The sequence below is a fragment of the Prionailurus bengalensis genome, chromosome A1 (assembly GCF_016509475.1).
Source record: "Prionailurus bengalensis isolate Pbe53 chromosome A1, Fcat_Pben_1.1_paternal_pri, whole genome shotgun sequence".
Taxonomy (NCBI): Eukaryota; Metazoa; Chordata; class Mammalia; order Carnivora; family Felidae; genus Prionailurus; species Prionailurus bengalensis.
In genome coordinates, this window is record NC_057343.1 from 168,575,483 (window position 1) to 168,594,708 (window position 19,226).

Sequence of the window (19,226 nt, forward strand, 5' to 3'; positions counted from 1 at the left end):
CACTTGTTTCTAGGTTCTGGATCTGCAGCATTGCCTTGGTTACTGTTCATCCTGAGGTCTTCAGTTAAACACATCAATCTCTTTACTAGCGAGAAAGTTCCTCTGTTTTTGCTTAATTTAGCTAGAAACTGATAAATACTGTTTACAAGTTGAGAACCTTAATGAATATATAGTCATCTGTGGTGTACTTTGCAAATGGAGGAAGCATCACCGAGTATTCATAATTATATAAGGGTCACACAGTTGGTAATGAATTATCCCAGAAAGACAGGATATAGAAATTGCAAGTAATATTAAAGTAACTTAAGTGTGATGGGTAAAATACAGCTGCTAAAATAGCTGGATTAAATAGGCATTTTGCATATTTTATCTATAAACAAGGTGCCACAATTAAATATACGTATATGGGTTTGGCGATATTAATCTCGGGCTGTGTATTAATTAATCAGTTTCTGATGCTAGAAAGAATCCTACTTTCTCGTGTCTTCATTGTGTAAATTCTATCAGGGAAATGACAAGCCTCGCTTTTCAGAAATGCCTTGAACTGGAGTGTACAGTAAAATACAGATTTCCTCAAATGAATTGCCAAAACCATTAATCTTTATCTAAGGACCCATAATAACAGTTTGTTCTCAGTAGCAGGTGGGGGAGGGAGAGAAAATGTCTTCCAGAAAGCACTTTGGCAGTCAATCTGGTTGATAATAAAACTTGATGAAACATCTGTGATTAATATTAATTCTAATTCTCCCTTTAATGGATAATTGTGAAAAAGATAATTTATCCCATTTCATTTAGACTACAGCTGAGTTTTTCAATTTAGGAAGGGAACATTTTTCCATGTTTCTCAGGTATGAGACTCCACTGCGCAAAAAAACAGGTGCAGAAAACCTGTCAACGGCAATGCTACTTTCCAGTTAGCCCTGGAAAATATTTTGTATGAAATCAACTGACCACTGTGGTCTTGGACGTGACCCACAGAATGATTCTCTAAGTGGTAGACTAGTATTTCTGCATCTTCACCACTGTAAAACATTCTACATAAACCACAGTGAGCTGACAATATATTTTGATCATATTTGATTCTGCAAAGAGACTGTGAAAAATGCCCTTGTGAGTAAATGACAGTAAGCTATTTCTGACCACCAGTGTATTTCAAACTAGTTGATGATAGGAACTATTTTTGACACATGCAAATGTATAATTCAAAGTACCCATAAAAATTTGTCATGGAAGCTACCATTAATTTTGACAGAAACTAGGAAAGTAACTAATTGCCTTTCAAATATCAATATTAAGAATACCATTTATTAAACTAGCACTCTAACTCATTTATAAATGGGAAACTTGAGGTATGGGTTGAAGCCCCCTGCCCAAATTAACACACCTAGAAAGTAATGGAGTTAAGACCCAATTCTCCTCATTCTTGTCTCATCTACTTTTCTATACTTACTAATATTTAAAAAGGAACATATCAAATAATGGTCTTATTTTCTAGGAATCAGGACATATTATACAGTTAAAAACCTGACTGCTGTCTAACCCAATATATAAGTAGTAAATAGTGATTAAATATACATCACTGTTGACCTTTAATCATAACCGAATCACGGCTTCATTTAGATATACTCCTTTTTTCATCAGACTCCAACTAAACATCAGGGAGAAGAAAACATAAACTGACAAGCACGAAAGGTCATGGACAATAGGCAGCCCCCACTTCTTCAATGTACCTTCCAAAACCAAAACCCTGTATTATGTAATTAGAATATTACAGGAACTACTCACTATTCTGTCCTTTCTCCCCAAGCACACATTTTCCTTCTGAATTGTTGATCCAAAATGGGTATTTCTTACTGCTTGATATCATGCCCGCTTCTTCTCTATTTGTATGTGGCTTTCTGATTCTTACCCCACTTACACAATTTACCACTAAAAGGAATTCATTTTATAACAAAAATTGTATACAGAAATTAAAAAAAAAAATTGTATGAGAAATACAAAAACCCCAAAGAGTCACCTGGTTCTTGTTTGCATCAGTAGGGTAAAAGAAAATCTTATTTATAGATGAAGCAAATGAGATAGTTTGTTTAGTGGAGCAGAAGGAAGTATTTGTATGACAACTGAATGAGCTGCCTCCCAGAATCTTGGTCTATTTGAGTCTTTATTCTTAGACTAGCTTGGTCTCTCTGTCATCAGAGCTCCCTGGGTTGTATGCACCCTCACATAACAAAGACTGTCTCCTCTTCTCCACACCAATGCTGCGGTTCCATTTACTCAAATCTTCCAGTCCCTGCTTCTTTCTTGTCTTGAATTCAGACCCATCTCCTCCCACCCTTTAAGCCAGTGTTCCCAGAGTGTGGAATGAATATCACCTGCAGGAGAAACTGCTGGAGAGCTTGTTAAAAATGAAGATCCCTATAGCAATCTCATAAAATTTAATGAATCGGACTTTCTGGAAGTGGATTCCAAGAAGCTGTATTTTTAGTCCTGTCTGTCACTAAAGTCAGGATAGTGTCTTAAGCCCTGAGACCTGAATTTCACCTTGCTCCTCAAGTCAGCATGTCATGAGGTCTTCCCCCTGAAGCTGTCCTCTCTCTTTTTTGTGGACAGTGTCAATCTTGGAATTTACTTTGTTTCTCTTTGCTGTCATTTTCATGGGTATGTTTTTCTCACATTCAACTGTGAGCTCTTGGAGGAGCAAGATTACATTGAGTGCTTTCTTTTTTTTTTAATTTTTTCAACGTTTATTTATTTTTGAGAGAGAGAGACAGAGAGACAGAGCACTAGTGGGGGGTGGGCAGAGAGAGAGGGAGACACAGAATCAGAAGCAGGTTCCAGGCTCCCAGCTGTCAGCACAGAGCCCAACGCAGGGCTCGAACCCACGAGATGCGAGATCATGACCTGAGTCTAAGTCAGATGTCCAATGGACTGAGCCACCCAGGTGCCCCACACTGAGTATTTTCTATTGTCACATTAGGTTGTCTGAAACACTGGCCTGATGGCTACACACAGTTCAGTAAGTACTGATGGGTTGGCTAATGAGAAAATAATAATACTGAGGTGTCTCCTTCTATGACCATTGTAGATTGTTCTGTAGCCACAAATTTAATGATGAACATGTACCAACAGCCCATGTAGAGTTTAATGAATGGTTTTATATAGCGTTTCTGAATATAAATATTTCAAGAAAACAGCTGCAATAAATCTTCTAAAATGGTAAACACATCCTATCAAAAGGTCAGAAATTCTGTTATTTGATTAAATAACCCATAAAATGTTATTTATGTAGCAATTCTACTTAATAAAAACATCATAAAAGCTGATGCAAAAAAAAAATTAAAACTCTGCACCTATGGCAGAGAAGCTGAATGGACACAGAAGACAATATAGAAACAACAGAAATTCAAGTAACGGGTATTAATATTTAGAACAATTTCTCCTCAAGTACTGGTACTTTTTATGGAATGAGCTTCCGAACATCACTTGTCATATATGGAAAAGAGCTAAAAGCATGAACAGTGGAGTCAGAATCCCTTTGGCTCAACTCAACTCTGGGCTCCACCACTCATGAGCCATGTAGTTTCCAACAAGTTATTTGACCTTTCTGTGCTTCAGTTTCCTCACCGGTAAAATGAGAACTGTAACAGTGCCTAACACACAGTTGGGATAAAGTATGGATAAGACAAGATCTATAAATGTGTGGGGATGGATAAGTGGCCACTCTCTGATAGCTATGATTATATAACCGGCTAGCATCTAGCCCTAAGGTAAATTATTTCAATGTATTTATATGATAAGGCCCAAATGAGTTTCCCCTTCAAAAACATGCTACTCCCTATTGCCTTCCAGATAAGTTCTAAATTCCTCGGAACAGAAGTAATGGCCCTCCCTGATCTGGCCCAATCTATCCAGTGGTATTTTTCAAATACTTCCCGTTCCAGTCGGACTTGTCTTTTCATTGATGCCAGGAGTCTGGCTGTTCTGATTTCCTTATCAGCAGAGGAGAGGCAGGTGAGAGAGGAAGTCCACGTGAGGCTCGTTCTCTGGTGCGCTGCTGGGTGGTCGCCCCATCCCTGGCAAGTGCCCCCATGAACCGGTGCCACACCCTTGCCGTTTGAAACCCTGGAGCTGCCCACGGGTGCCGCGATTTCTGAACTTCGTTCTAAAGATGTTATTAATTCTCCAGGCAGCCCTTCTCCTCGCAGAATCTCTACTCCTTTTTCTTGGATGTGCAAAAATGTGTTCTAAAACTCCTAATTTGTGAAAAACTGGTGGATTTTAAAATAACAGCATCAAGCACAACTGGTAGTTATAATGGACACAGTAATTCGCTGCTGCTGTGCCTCTTACAAACAAGGTAAAGCAGTCCCCAACACGTCATATTAACAAGCTGAGATGTTGACACAGTTGGTCACAAGGCTTTGCAAGATATCCACCAATGCCTACGCTGTGCTATTGATTCTGTTAATCAGATTTAAGTCTCTGAAAAATGACTCAGAGTACCAAAGAGACATACACTTTCAATAGTCTTGCTAATCATTACATGTTTTCATCACAATTGAAGTAGGGAGGGTGAAAGACACACTTGATTCTGTATTCATGTTCTGACCCCACAAGCCACTCGATAGTGCTCTACTTTGTTTTGAAAACACATACGGCCCTAGTATGTATGCTGACATGAAAACATCCCTCTATAGGTCACATGAGCCATTTTTAGAACTGAGTTTGCCTTCGTGTCGGTAGGACTTATGTAAAGACTTGCTAGGGATGCTTGAACTCAGTCTCATTTTAACTTCTTTTAAAATATGTATTATGAATTAAGTGAATAAAGAGCTGAGACTTGGGAGTCTAAGAGGGTCTGAACCCTGACTCTATTACTAACGACAGGATCTCAGGCAAGTTACTTAACCTCGCTCAGCCTGTTTCCTCATCTATACAATGGGGATAATAACAGTACCTACATCTTACGGATGAGGATACAACAAGGGAAAACAAGTCTAGTGCCTGGCACATAGTAAGCTCGCAATAAATGCTAAATCATTGTAATTATGATTATCAGAACTCCTACCTGTCAGTCAAGGTATGAGTAAGCCTTTAGCAAAAGGCTGCTTCTACAATAATTGCTCTGAACTAAACTTCATTGAATTCATTGCAATATTCATTATATGGTCTCGAAATGGAATCAACTGCCCAAAATATAAGCAAGACCTTTAAGCGATCTATTAAAAGTTAAAAATAAACTGCCTATTCATATTTTTGGCTTCAATTTTATGCTCCTTGTTTAGATTTGTTCTTTAAAACTTAGGTTGAAAATAAAGCAAGAAATTCTAAATTCAAAGTTGAGGGCCCACTGAAACTGTTAAAACACACAGGGAAACAGCATCCATTCAGATTTAGTCAGAGCCTGTGATAATGTACTTAAGGCAAAAATTAACTTGAAAAAATTTTTGTAAAAAAAAATTAGAAAAAGCAAATTCACATTAGAAACTAGACATTGGAGCTAATAAAAACTGGGCAAGTTTAAATTAAAAACAGTGTCTATTCTCTATTAATGACTCAGAGACATGATTTGGTTTTAAAGATCTGGGGTAGAAAAGGGACTGCTAACTACAAACTAAAACTTAGCTAACCTCATTATAGATCAAACTAGCTGGAAATATTGTACATCTCTGAAAATAGTACAATGAGAAGATAGTATTTCAATTTCTAACAATAATACACTGGCTGGCTATTCTCCAATTTGTGTTATTTCACTTCTGGGGCTCAGAATGAATTAATATTTTGCAAAGCTTTAAATTTTAAAACCAAACCTGGATGGGGCATATATACTGAAGTTCTGCTCCTAATATGAATTTTCTACCAACTGCCTAAAAATATTCGATGGTAAAGGAAGCCTGTTGCCGAAGTCCACACATTTCCCCTGTTAAACAGAGGTAAGCCATATCCCCAAGAAACTGTATTTCAAGCCCACAGGATACTCATGAACTAAAATAATGAATGATAATGCCTCGTTCCCTGCATTAATATTAAAGAAAAGAGAAAATAGAAAACTTTATAGCCACTATCAGCTCTCTGAACCATAAATCTCAAGTTTTGAGAATTGCTTCCCAAAAGGGTAGGGAGCGGGGGGCGGGGGGGGATGAGCTCTGAGAGCACTTTGGAGCCTAGAGATATTTTTTAGCAAGCCAGCAAAGTACTGACACAAATTTCTACATATCTCTGGCTGTGAAAAGTCTCATTTGTGGTGATTTATATTTCCTCATAAAGAACTCTGTAGATAATATAAGCCTGCTGTGAGGCTGTATGACAACTTTCAAACCAAGAGTTACATGACCATTCTGTTAAAATAGAGCAAGAACAGATGAGTGGGAAAATCTGTAGAAACAGTATTTCTTCTGACGAAAGGCCAAAATCTGGCTCTTCCAGCATGCACCTTGGTCCGAGATTCACCTTTTGCTCTGTGTGCATGTCTCCTGGATAACATTTTGGTCGTCCGTATGAGAAAGTATTATATATTTTTTTCCCCGAAGATTGACTAAGCGCGTTTGGTATGTGCGTGCTTGTGTAATTTACAACAAATGACACTTAGACATCATCACACTGGAGTTCAGTCGCCTTAATAAGTTACTAAGGGAAACACAGAGAATAGCATGCTGACAACCCAGAGTCAATGAAGTATAAACACTGTTATTCCAAGTGTCACTGGCGTGTTATTTCCATTTCTCCTGGCATCTGCTCTATGTAACGCTGCACACACACACAACACAGCAGCTCATTAAACTGTTTTCAGTTAACTCTGCGACCAAATTAGTACATTACATGTTTGTAAGGCTGAGAATTGGTGCTATCCTGAGAAATTACACAATTAATCAGGTGCGTTATTTCTCTGGGAGATGTGGCCACTTTTGACATTTAGGGATTAAAAACAAACAAACAAAAAACAACAACAAAAAACCCCAAATCCTTTCATTTGTTCCAGTTCGGCATTTAGTCTCAGTGTGGTAAAAGGAAGCAAAAGGTGGCATAGTTCCTTCCTCCCCCTTAGGAGGTCAGACTCTCCATGTTCCCTCAGTCTTGTAATAGCATTTTAAATTCTTGAAAGGAGCACAAATAAAAATTATTGTTTTTGAACTTCTTATCTGAGTGTCACAGCCTTTGAAAACTTCAAACAATGCGAAGAGTACTTACGTGTCTTTAGTGTCTTACTGCTTATACCATGAATTTCCATCAAGCCCCAATTATTCAACAGCTTTTAAGCTCCCTTTGCGAACTTTAAGGCGACTCCCAAAGTCAAAACCTATTAAGCAGGGATGTTAGTTCCAGCTTCCTTTTCCACAGACCTGGCATTCATTTCTCTGATTCTAACAGTGCTTCATCTTTTAGCCAAGTCATTTACCAGGACATGCGTTTCTTTTAAAAATCCTCCCCACCTGACCAAATAATACTGCCAACTTTTTAAAAATAATAAATTGTTTTAAAACATCCTATGCTCCTATTAATTGCCCCCTCCACCTTTGGTTCTACTCAGACTATGTGAAACATGGGTCAAGCATCCACGATCCAACCAGGCCTGAGCTGATGCCAAGCATTCTTGTTCAGAAGGTTAACAGGGCAGTTGGCAATAAACAACCGTTTTCGTGAGAGAAACGCACAATTAACATAGAAAAATATCCTGAAGTCTCTCAATATCCTCTTTTATGTTCTTTATTTAACCTTCATTTAAGAGCCCTTGAAATCCATTCATGCTTTCCAAAAAGATGGCTAGGGACAACTTGAAACAGACACAATTCTCTGAACTGAACTCATTCTTTAAATAAAAAGGTGCATTCTTGCAGGTTCACTAAAGACCACTGAAGTACACAAAAGAAATACAACAACTGTTTTCAGACACAAATCTGATGTGTTCTAGATGAACTTCCAGTGTCCAAGTGGAGAGCAACTATTCTACTCACTGGATGTTCAAAAAAACCAAAACTTAAAAAAACAAAACAAAACAGAATAAAATCGATTTTAGTGACTAAGATATACTCTGTATACGAACAATTACCATTTGATGTTTGTGCCACATTCATGCTTTTCCACTTTAGCAAATATTAAAATGTGTCAATTTCCTGACACTGCCCTTCAACTACTTTCTGTATTAATATAAATATGCCTTTCTCACTACTAAGTTTTGGGTTTACATATTAAAAAAATTATAAGAGGTGAACTAGTATTCGACCACAGTCCTGAAAATTCCAGTTCTAAACCCCTTGAATCTCAGCTGAAGTATATGCTATGGTATTTAATGCTAAAATAAGCCTCTAGTAATAAAAACCAGTTTTTAATAATAAAAGCAAAATGTGCACACACACACACACACACACACACACACATTGAAGCAAATATTGAGTTGTTCATTTTAAGAAAGAATATGGTACTTACAGGTCACCTCCCCTGCAAGAGTAAAGACTAAGAAAGATGAAAAAGATTACCTCCTGCTTTGATAAATATGCCATTTTGACACTCTTGTATTTCAGTAAGAACAACTCAGAAAAAAGGCAGATTGTTGTGAACTGACAGGACCAAAATAATTCTTAATGTCCATTACTAAGGTAAGCTGCTGAAAGACTGGATATCCAAAGGGGAATGAAGACTTCCTTAGGCATATGTAATCCTAGCATAATGTCCCTTCAGAATATAGGGCACAGACTTAAAATGTGAATCTTTCCTAGGCATTTGTGAAAATTTTTACTTAAGTATCAATGAGGGCTATTCGAAGTGCAGTAACTTTTCAAAGGGCATACAAATTTTTGGACATGGATTGTGGAAATCATTTTTTTGGTGGTCAACTGATCCTTTAAGAATATTTATTTTAGCCTTGGAAATAAGAAAGACTGTGATGATAAACTATTATTATATACCCATCTGACAGATGAAGAAAGTGAGGCTTAGTTACCCACAGACACATAGCTACTAGGAGTATAGGAAGATTCAAGGACAAGGCTGCATTTACCAGAGTCTGTGCCTTTTTCTTTTAAAACCATGTTCTACTCTCCCCTTTGAGGTATCCTCATCATATGATCAAAAAACATTATTAAGAAGCCAGGGAAGGGTGCGTGGGGGCTCAGTCGGTTAAGCGTCAGACTTGATTTTGTCTCAGGTTATGACCTCATGGTGTGGGGAGTTCAAGCCCCGCAATGCACACTGTCGGCTCAAAGCCTGCTCAGGATTCTCTCTCCCTCTCTCTCTCTGCCTCTCCTCGGCTCATGCTCTGTCTCTCTGAAAATAAATAAACTTTTAAAAAAAAGTTGTGGAGAGCCTGGGTGGCTCAGTCTGTTAAGCTTCCAACTTTGGCTCAGGTCACGATCTTGCAATTCATGGGTTCAAGAGCCATGCTGGCTCTGTGCTGACAGCTCAGAGCCTGGGGCCTGCTTCAGATTCTGTGTCTCCCTCTCTCTTTGCCCCTCCCCCACTTTCATTCTGTCTCTCTCGAAAGAAAGAAAGAAAGAAAGAAAGAAAGAAAGAAAGAAAGAAAGAAAGAAAGGAAAGGAAAGGAAAGGAAAGGAAAAGAAAGGAAAGGAAAGAAAAAAGAAACAAACCAGGGAATTGTGACAGTGGGTTCAGTAAAACCTACAGCTTCCAATTCATCTGTTTTTCTCATACATTAGCATGTAAGGAAAAAAAATTGTTTTTTTTTGTCCTTGGTTTACTAATATGGCATTTATTCATTCAACAAATATTTATTGAACACCATTCTAGGTGCTATTTTCTATTTCTTACCAAAAATACACAGTTTTAAATCAATACTATGGTTAAGCAGATTCTCCACATTATGGAGAGTTTGCCTGATTTTAGCAACACTTCTAGAGACACTATTACTCTACGTTCCAAATACCTGACCTGCAAATAAGCTTTTGGAACATATCCACTTGGCAAGTGAAGAACTTTCTTTATGTTAATATTCTCTGGATTTACTGAATATTCTTTTATCTTTTAAAAGGACTGTCAATAACTGTACTGTACAATCAAATGATTTCTGAAGCTGATCTTGATCACTCCTTTAAGATATCAGAATTTAGGTTACTTATATTGTCAGTTTTAAAAATTGTGTAGTGCACATTAAAACTGCCTCATAGCTTGAGGCTGTCAACTTTTAACTAAAGCACATAAAGCAAAGAATTAACAGTTTACCACCTTCATTCAAGGAGTTATAAACTGTGGGTTTAAGAATGATGCCCATAGTAACATAGACTGTCCCCATGATTTTCTTTTTAATTTTGAAAAATGTGTACACCAAAAAAACTGGAGCGAGAGTCTTCAGCTCCCTGATTGTTCTTTTCGTTGATGTTTTCAGGATTCTAACTTCAAAGAAATGGCCTTTGTAAACTCTGCACTTCTGTAACCCTATCAGTATGAAGGCTTACGACAAAAACAATACGCATGTACAAGTTTACTTGCCAGTGAGGTTAGGAAGAGTGTGTTCCCAAATAACCTCTCAGAAACTCCTGGATTCTGTCTGAGTGCTGTGACTATAAATCATCTTTTACTCGGAGTATCTTCTTTTAAAGACAATCAACTGTACCTTAGATGTGACAAATGCTAGAAGATTTCTTTCCCTTTTTAGTATCATTTTCAGAAAATAACATTTGTCTTCTTTACTGTAGGTCTTGCATTAAAACTCATGCATTCCTGGGGTGCCTCGGTGGCTTAGTCGGTTAAGTGTCCAACTCTAAGTTTTGGCTCAGGTCATGATCTCATGGTTCCTGAGATCAAGCCCTTACTCAGACTCCACCCTGATGGTGTGGGGCCTGCTTGGGATTCTCTCTCTCTCTCCGCCTCTCTCTGTCCCTCCCTGCTCACTCTCTCTACAAATAAATAAAATTAAAAAAAAAAAACTCACTCATTTCTAAATTAAGTGTGCAATCATGCATGATTCAGTCTAGAGGCTGAATATTCACTGGATTTAATAAGAATTTATTTGACCCAAATGCTGGGTCAGAAAGTTATTGTATTAAAAGGGTCACCCATCTGGGAAGATACAGCTGAAATATTATTTGGAGATGGATGAGTATTCTTTGGAGAGCAGAAAATGCATACATGTGTTTAAAAAATCTATCTTGCTACTATCTGAGTTGGGATTTCCAGCAGAGTTTATAAACTAAAATTCTCTCAGCAGTAAGGCTCACTGATTTTAACCTTTAAAAAAATACAAAGTAAAGTATGTTTTTGCTTTTTAAGCATATGAGACCTAGGACTTCATCCCTACTTCCTTTTAGTTGTTTATTCACTGAATTTCCTCTCAGATCAGTCACTTCTTATTTGTGTGAACCTTTCTCAAGTTACCTAACTTCTCTGTGCCTCTGTTTTTTTGGCTATAAAATGGGAAAGAAGAACAGTATCTCATCGTCCTTTTCTGAGAACTGCAGGGGTTTAGAACAGTGCTTGGAATAGACTAAGTGCTCTGTAAACAGTGGTGACCTTTACTTACTGAACATCTACTATGTGCCAAACAATGTAATGCAGGGCACAGAGCAGGCATAGCCATGAACAAACAACCATAAGTACATAATGTCAGGCGTGAGGAGTGCTTAAGGGAAAATAAAGCAGGGTAAGAATGTAGAGAATTATGGAGATGTTATCTTTATATAGGGAGATCAGAATGCCTCTCTGATAAAGGAGTTGTTTTTTTTTTTTTTTTTTTTTTTTTTTTTTTTTTAGTGCAGACCTAAAGAAAGTGAGAGTAAGGGATGTGGATGCTGGGGCAATAAGAACCCCAGGCAGAGAGAAGATAAAGTGCCAAGGCCCTCCTATGGAGCCTGGGGGAGGGCACTAGACAGGAAGGAGGGAGGGGGTGGGTGTGGTGGTGGTGGTGGGGGCTGGAGTGGAGACCATCAGGCGCAGTGAGAGCACAAGAAGTCCAAGAGGCGAGGGTGGGGATGAGAAGGGTGCCTGCCATGGAGGACCTTGTTGGTCAGGCTGGAGACTCAGGATTTTTGTCTTGCTGAGGTAGAAAGTCACTCTGGAGGGCTCTGACAGAGCAGCAACATGAGTGGGGAAAGCAGGAGCCTGCTGCACTAGTTGAAACCACAGCTGATGGTGACTTGGATAGGTTGGCAGGGGTGAACAAGTTCAATAATGCTAATATGTGTCTCCACCCTGGATTTCCCCTACAGATACTCCTTTAACTGGCATTTATTGAACACCTACTAAGTAAGACATTGGGCTGAGACATTTTATAGGGGTTATTTCTTACAGTGATGTACACATCCTTAGATAAAATATAGTAAGATTAGGATATTAGAGCTCCAAAGAATGCTAAAAATCATCTATTCCAACTACATTATTTTGCAGCCATGGAATTAGAAATTCAGAGACACTGAATGATTTACCCAAGATCATACAGTTAGTTAGGCCAAGAGAATGGCCAGGACTCAGTTTTCCTTACTGTACAAAAGAGAACTTTCAAAATTAGTGTCTTACTGACTTACAAAAATAACTTAAAGTGCCTTATTTAACTTATTTCCCTTTGCTTCTTCTGATTTAAAAATAACAGCAGCAAAACTTTTTTCAAACTTGTTCTCATTAGGTTAATATTTATGAGAATCATTTTTAAAATGAATACTTCTGAAGTTTCTAAAATAACTCTTTGCCTTAGGAAGTCTATATAAATGACTATCGCCATAATCTATTGACTGGCAGTTCTGCAAATCTATCATGGATAGAAAGACCACTGACTTTCTGTAATTACTTTAGTATGCCAATCTCTTACCAAAATAACTTCTGTAGATTAAAAACAGTATTTGTCATATTCCAGAATGGGCTCAGTCTGCCTTAGCATAATTAGCCACTGTAATAACTTCATAATACTGCCTATTCCCAAGGAAAGGAGGACATAGCATAGAGTCAGTCTTGGGACAAATAAAGGATTTAGGACAGTGAAGGACATTTTATTTCTCGAGTAAGCAGGAAATTTCATATACTTCCAACTACTCTATTTTCTTGATTTTGTATAATTCACAGACATTAAGAAAGAAAGAAATGTTACTGAGGATAAAGTAGAACTTGATAGGAATGTTCTGAATTGTGTCTTCTCTGAGTAAGTGATGAGTAGATATCCTAGTATGAAATACATGCTCTTTTCTTCCCCCCAAGGCCAAGTATATCTGAATTTTGGTTCTCACCACTACACTCAACCCTCCCTCTAGCACCCTAAAGCAGGACTGCCAAAAGGCTACAGCTTTCTTTTTCCCTTTGGAAAACTTGTTAGAGATTTTAAGCCCTGGAGGATCTGAAATATAACCCCGATCCAGGGAAGAACATTCTAGAAAACTGACCGGTGGGTAGTCAGGCTTGTTCCCGAGATGGGCAACAGAGTTTCTTGTAAGGTAATAAGTGTGAAAAGAGCCATTTCCCAATCATCTTGTTCATTCCATGCATATTAGGAGAGAGGAAAATTCAACTGAGGGCCAATTGTCCCCTAAGAATCCTTTAGTTTAATTATGACCACAGTAGATTAAACGTCTGTATGACATCCGCGTTAGCTCCGCCGCTCCTGCTCTTGGCAGTGAAGAAAGGAAACACTTTCACTACTAAAAAGACAGGGAAGCATGCTCTTGTGGTTCTAAAACATGGTTGAAAATTCAATTTAACTGACTACGAGGCCAGTGTGCTTCTTATAAATGAACATCTCTTTGCTGCTAATTTTGTGCTATTTTACCTTTCATTAAAAAAAGTAATTCAGGTTAAACTCAGCTGAACAGCAAAAAGCTCTTGATATTTTGAAGCATTTTGGAACAATTACTTTGACAGGAGCCCTTGACAGTTAAATGACTCCGTTAAATGAATGTTATAGAAGACACATAATGATTTTTAGTGAAATATTGAATTTAACCACAAATGAGGAAAAACCAGTCATAAGCACTATGGGTATATTTGAATAATAACATCTTGCTTATGAACCTCAATGGATTCTATAATTTCTAATAATCATGCAATCAACTAGTTAGCTGGTATGTTTCCTATCTCAGTGCTCTCAATTTAGTTTTGGTTTTTGTTGTTGTGTTTTAATCTGAGAAATCAATGTGTAAATTTTGGAAATGGCAGTAAGTTCCTCTTCCATCAGTAGGGTATTTTAGAAGTAGGCAATTAATGATTGCCACCTTGCCAGTTAAGTCTTCCTCTTTCCTTTTTTCCATTTGCTGAATGAGATTCTTTCACAAAGTAAAAAATCAGGAAAAGGCAAGAGCCTGCTGCTTGAGAATGTATGAATTCACTGGCTGCCAGTGTTTCCTCCATCCGTGGGACTCCAATATTCCTTTTCTTATTTTATGGATCGAATGTGAGATAGTATCAAGCCTTTTACGTGTTTTCTCATGACTAATGACCAAAATATGTACTGAAATAATAAAACTGGTACTGTTCAATTTCCTTTTTAAATTCAATCTCAATATAAGTGGGAGTGCCCGTGTATGGTGGTGAAATCCAGCTCATTATAAAATTCTGTTTTCTGGAGAAGAGAAACTAGAAATCCTTGCAGACTGAAAAAACCATGTGGGTGAAGGGTCTGTGGGGACATTCAGGTTGAAGAAACGAGTCGAAAAAACAGTAATGTTTTTGTCTTGTTTGTCTGGCAAAGAGTGGTGAAAAGTCAACGCCAAGCATCCTGGGTAGTATTGCCTAGATCTCTACACGCTATGTGCAGCCACACTTCTGGATTCTTTCAAGCATGTGAGTTACATGTACCCATGTACCCACTGCTGCCTGCATTTACCTTCATACAGCAACTGCCTGTTTACATCTACTCCCCAGCAGATGGTCACTCCTTCAGGACAGGAGTGTCTTCCGATCTTGCATCCCCCAACATTTCTGAGCCACGATAAGTTGTTCAATAAATGTACTTTTGAACAAGAAACGTTTAACTCCTTCAGCTGATACTGAATATACTTGGAAAAGGCCAGATAGTTTCAATATGTGACACTATTCAAGTCCATACATACAGCATGCTGACTAAATTATTACTTGTAAGCATACTAACTCAGTGTGGTTCACAGACCAGTAGCATCACGTCACATTGGAGCTTTATAAATATGGAATCTCAGTCCCCGTGGCAGACCACCTCAATCAGATCTGCCTTATACCAAGATGCCCAGATGACTTATGCACAGTGAAGTATGAGAAGCCTTTACTTAGCATATATGACTAGTACGATGCCTGAAGAAGTGATGGTGTCCATTGTGGACAAGAACCAAGGCCACGGCAAGATGAAAACTACAGAGGTCAGCTTGAGAAACTTTTAGAGCTCTCTCAGGACAGAGGCACAGGTGGGAAACTCACTTATACCAGTTCCTTTGGAACTTTCTCGGTACTCTTCACGCTTTTTCCTGTTTAAAGACACAGCTGCTCTTAATAATTGTCTTTTCTCCTTGGTGCAAAGATAGTATTTATCGCCAGCATGCTGACATTTGCAGGAGTTTTGGCTTTCTCCACTGCAAGTGTGGATGATTGAAAGGATATTGCTGACACCTGAATAAGAAATCCAATGACTCCAAGCTATGTAAATTTAATTATTTCCTTTAATTTTTTTTTCAGGAATCTCTTTTTATTTTCCTCAGCTTTGGAGAAGTCCTAGCAATTTTCATTTAAAAGAAATACAAGTCAGCAGTGGTTCACTGAACAGGCTGACACGCAATTTCATAGGGGGAGAGGAGCTGTGTCTTTAATCTAATTTGTGCTCTCAATTCCCAGCTAATGTATCTAGGGATCCTGATGTATGCATTTACAAGGAGACATCTGTAATGCAGAGTCCAACTCTCTGCAATTCTCTGAAACATGGGTAAAAAATTAGTCTGGGTTCTTGTAGCTGCCTACAACACAATAAATCTTGATATACTCACAGATGTAGAAATATTCCCGGCCTGGCCTGAATTCAAATCCTAGAGAAAAGGGTGTGAAGAGCTGGAATTTTTCAGAGAACTTCAGGGGTCCATTTGGAGAGTGAGGCCGGTTACATTCCCATCTCTTGAACCCCTTGGAAGTATGGTCGCAGGCACTGTAGCCATCAAAGTTCACCATGTAGAGGACATAACGCTCAGTCTTATCTTCTGGGACCGAGTCCTCATAGTGAGGGCAGAAAACATCCAGGTAGTCATTGATACAGACGTCGATGTGGTAGTCACCCCTCTGGAATCTGTTGGAAGAAGAAGAGAAAGATGAGATTATTCATAAGGAAAAGACTTTCTGCTTGGAATCAGTGGTGGAATAACTTTAATCATGCTGGTGCTAAGAGATTTATTATAATAAGTTTTTATTGCAGCCCATTATGATTCAGGATATGTTTCTATTCCAAATACAAGCAACAACAATTTTACAGAGGAATTCTATTACGTTTGTTTCAAAACACGCTGAAAATGGAACTCTTCACATTCATCTTAAGTAGTTAAGATACTGACTTGCTGTTTTCCTTTCATTCTTAAAATCACATATACTGAAGCAAAGTTTTGATATTTCAAAATAGTGTTTCATTTGATGAGTGTTTTTGAATGAATGAATAAGTCATTTAAAGAACAAATGAATGACTGAAGTGGTTTTGCTATAATTGCGACCATTCTCAATTTTCTATGCAAATGTAGAGAACTAGAGTTATCAAACTGAGAGAATTAGGACCATAAAATTTAAAGGTTGGAAAGAAAAGTCCTAGGACACTTCCCCATTAGAGGGAAATAAAAATCTAAGGCATAATGTCAAAGCAGTGAGTGACTGAGCTCGACCAGGAATGGTGACTTCAGGTCCTAATCAGCTGTTTCCATTAGTGAATCTGCTTACGTCACAAACTCATTTCAGCTGATCTCTCTTGATGCCCCATCCCTTTCTATATTAAGAAAATGAAAACCAGCTAAATCAAATCATTTTCCTCCCCTTCCCCTCCATTTCTTTTAACTTTATAGGTTGTGTCCTAGGGCTGGACTGATGACACAGATGAACACAGCAAACCCAGGACCACTTCCATCCTGAAATAGTTAAAATAACACACACACACACACACACACACACACACACACACACACGCACCTCACCTTACACACTGCACTGTTTCAACTCTTACCTTACAAAAATTTTGCGTATTTGTGTTAACTAATATGTCTTTCCCGATTGGATGAAGAGATTTCTCAGGAACTAATGATGTGTGAAACAGGAATTGTTACGTATACCGCTTTCTAAAGTCAGCACAGAAAAGTCTACAAAACCCCTCTGTTTTTAGCTAGTGAGGAAATTCTCTGAGGCCTTAGAAGATTCATCATAAAACTATGTTACTGCTGAAAGACAAGCTGAAAGACAAGCACCCATCAAGCCATGTAGTCTTCAAGTCAGATGGTCTCAGTGTAAACATGTCAGTGAGCTGGTCTACTCCATTTTTGGACACGCCTACATTTTAGCCAGTTTCCTCGTATATGGAGCATCAATTTGCTTCTGTGTAATTTCTATCCAGCGATCCTACTCCCACTGCCTGACATCGCCGAGAACAAATCTAATTCCTCTTCTACCAGGCACTCCATAAAACATTTGGACGTGTCAACTAGGTCTCTGTATCTTCCTTTCTCACTACGTGAAAATCCTGACTTGTTTGGTTATTTCTGTTCCCAGGCTCCTCACATTCTAGTTTCTCAACTCTCCTTATGCTCTCTAGTTTCCCAGTGTCCCCTTAAAATGTAGCCCCCAAACACAACAGACACCTCCGACAGGCTGTTTTGACCAGCATTCAGCCCAGGAGATATACTACCACCTTCACTCTGGATACTACACATTCATTGAAGAAGCTGAGATTCCTTTCTAAAATGCAACGTGATCAAAGTGGACACTACTCATTTTAGTGAGTAGACCTCAATTTAAGGACCGGATTGCTGCTGGTAGGGTGGGGGAGTCATAAACCGTCTGACCCTCAGTTTCCTCATATGTGAACTGGAACAATAATGAGAATCTGCTTCACTAACCTCACACAACTGCTTCAAGTCTCCGATGATGAAACATCTAAAAAGCACCATGTGAATGTGCAGCACTATTATCAGGATATATTAAAGCATATTAAAGTCGATAACTAACACAATACTAACTCTTAAGCAACATCAGTAAATGTATACGACAACACCAACGATAATCCCCGTGTCCCTTTTTAAAAATAATATAAAAATCCTACATTCTGTCCTCACATATCAAATGATCCACAGAAACTTCCATTTGATCAATGCTTTTTTTTAAATTTTTTTTTAACATTTATTTATTTTTGAGACAGCATTAACGGGGGAGGGGCAGAGAGAGAGGGAGACACAGAATCGGAAGCAGGCTCCAGGCTCTGAGCCATCAGCCCAGAGCCTGACGTGGGGCTCGAACTCACGGACCGCAAGATCGTGACCTGAGCTGAAGTCGGACGCTCAACCGACTGAGCCACCCAGGCGCCCCTTGATCAATGCTTTTGAAAAGCAGCATGCTGATTTATACGAGGAGAATAAGGAAAGATGATCAGATCACTTTTTCTGTTAGAGGGTCTCAAAATGCAAAAACATTTAAAAAAAAAAACACTTGGAAGTATTTATTTCTTTATATTTACAATGATCACGGAACTAGGTTTACTCTTTCTTCATTACTGGCAGACGATGATTTGTCAAGATGCAAGGAAAGCCTGTGTTGCTTTTAAAAGATTTCTGAACATCAAGGTAACATCACTGCCAAAGTACAAAGAAAAGACACTGCAACGTTCAGATAAAAGGGTGCTGGGATATGAATCATCAGCACTCAAAGTAGCCTGACAGTTCTGGCTGAGAGCCAGGCAAGAAATGCAGCAGGAGGCAATGCCCAGATGCACTTTATATTATTATATTATTATTATAGATTTTAAAGACATTCAAGGGGGAAGTTTTTCCTTTCCCTAAGTGTCACTCATTTGAGCTTCTACTAGCACCTGACACTGCTTAAAAGTGTAGGGGAAAAAAAATTAAAACTGCCACTGTCCAGACTCATTTGTTTATTGCTTTATTCTACAAATTGTCTGATTTTTTTTTGATGCCCTGAGTTTACTTTCCCTTTTCCAACTTTTCTCCCTGTTAATGCTGCTTAAGTTTCAATAAAACAAGCCATGAGATTGAAGACACATTTTATACTGGGTTGACCTTTTCCCTTTCTGATGACATTATACTCTGTGTGGGGTGTTCAATGAATCACTGTGGAGCCTGTTTTGAGTATGTGATCACTCC

At 38.4% G+C, this 19,226-nt stretch overlaps 1 protein-coding gene across 2 annotated transcripts in view; it reads right to left on the reverse strand.

Annotated features, from left to right (window-relative positions):
* EFNA5 (ephrin A5) overlaps window positions 1-19,226 on the reverse strand; it is a 275,650-nt gene that overhangs the window by 31,814 nt on the left and 224,610 nt on the right. For both annotated transcript variants that reach the window (XM_043595086.1, XM_043595078.1), the window contains exon 2: window positions 15,876-16,168. In XM_043595086.1, the coding sequence (XP_043451021.1) occupies window positions 15,876-16,168 (293 nt within the window). The remainder of the gene's footprint in view (window positions 1-15,875; window positions 16,169-19,226) is intronic.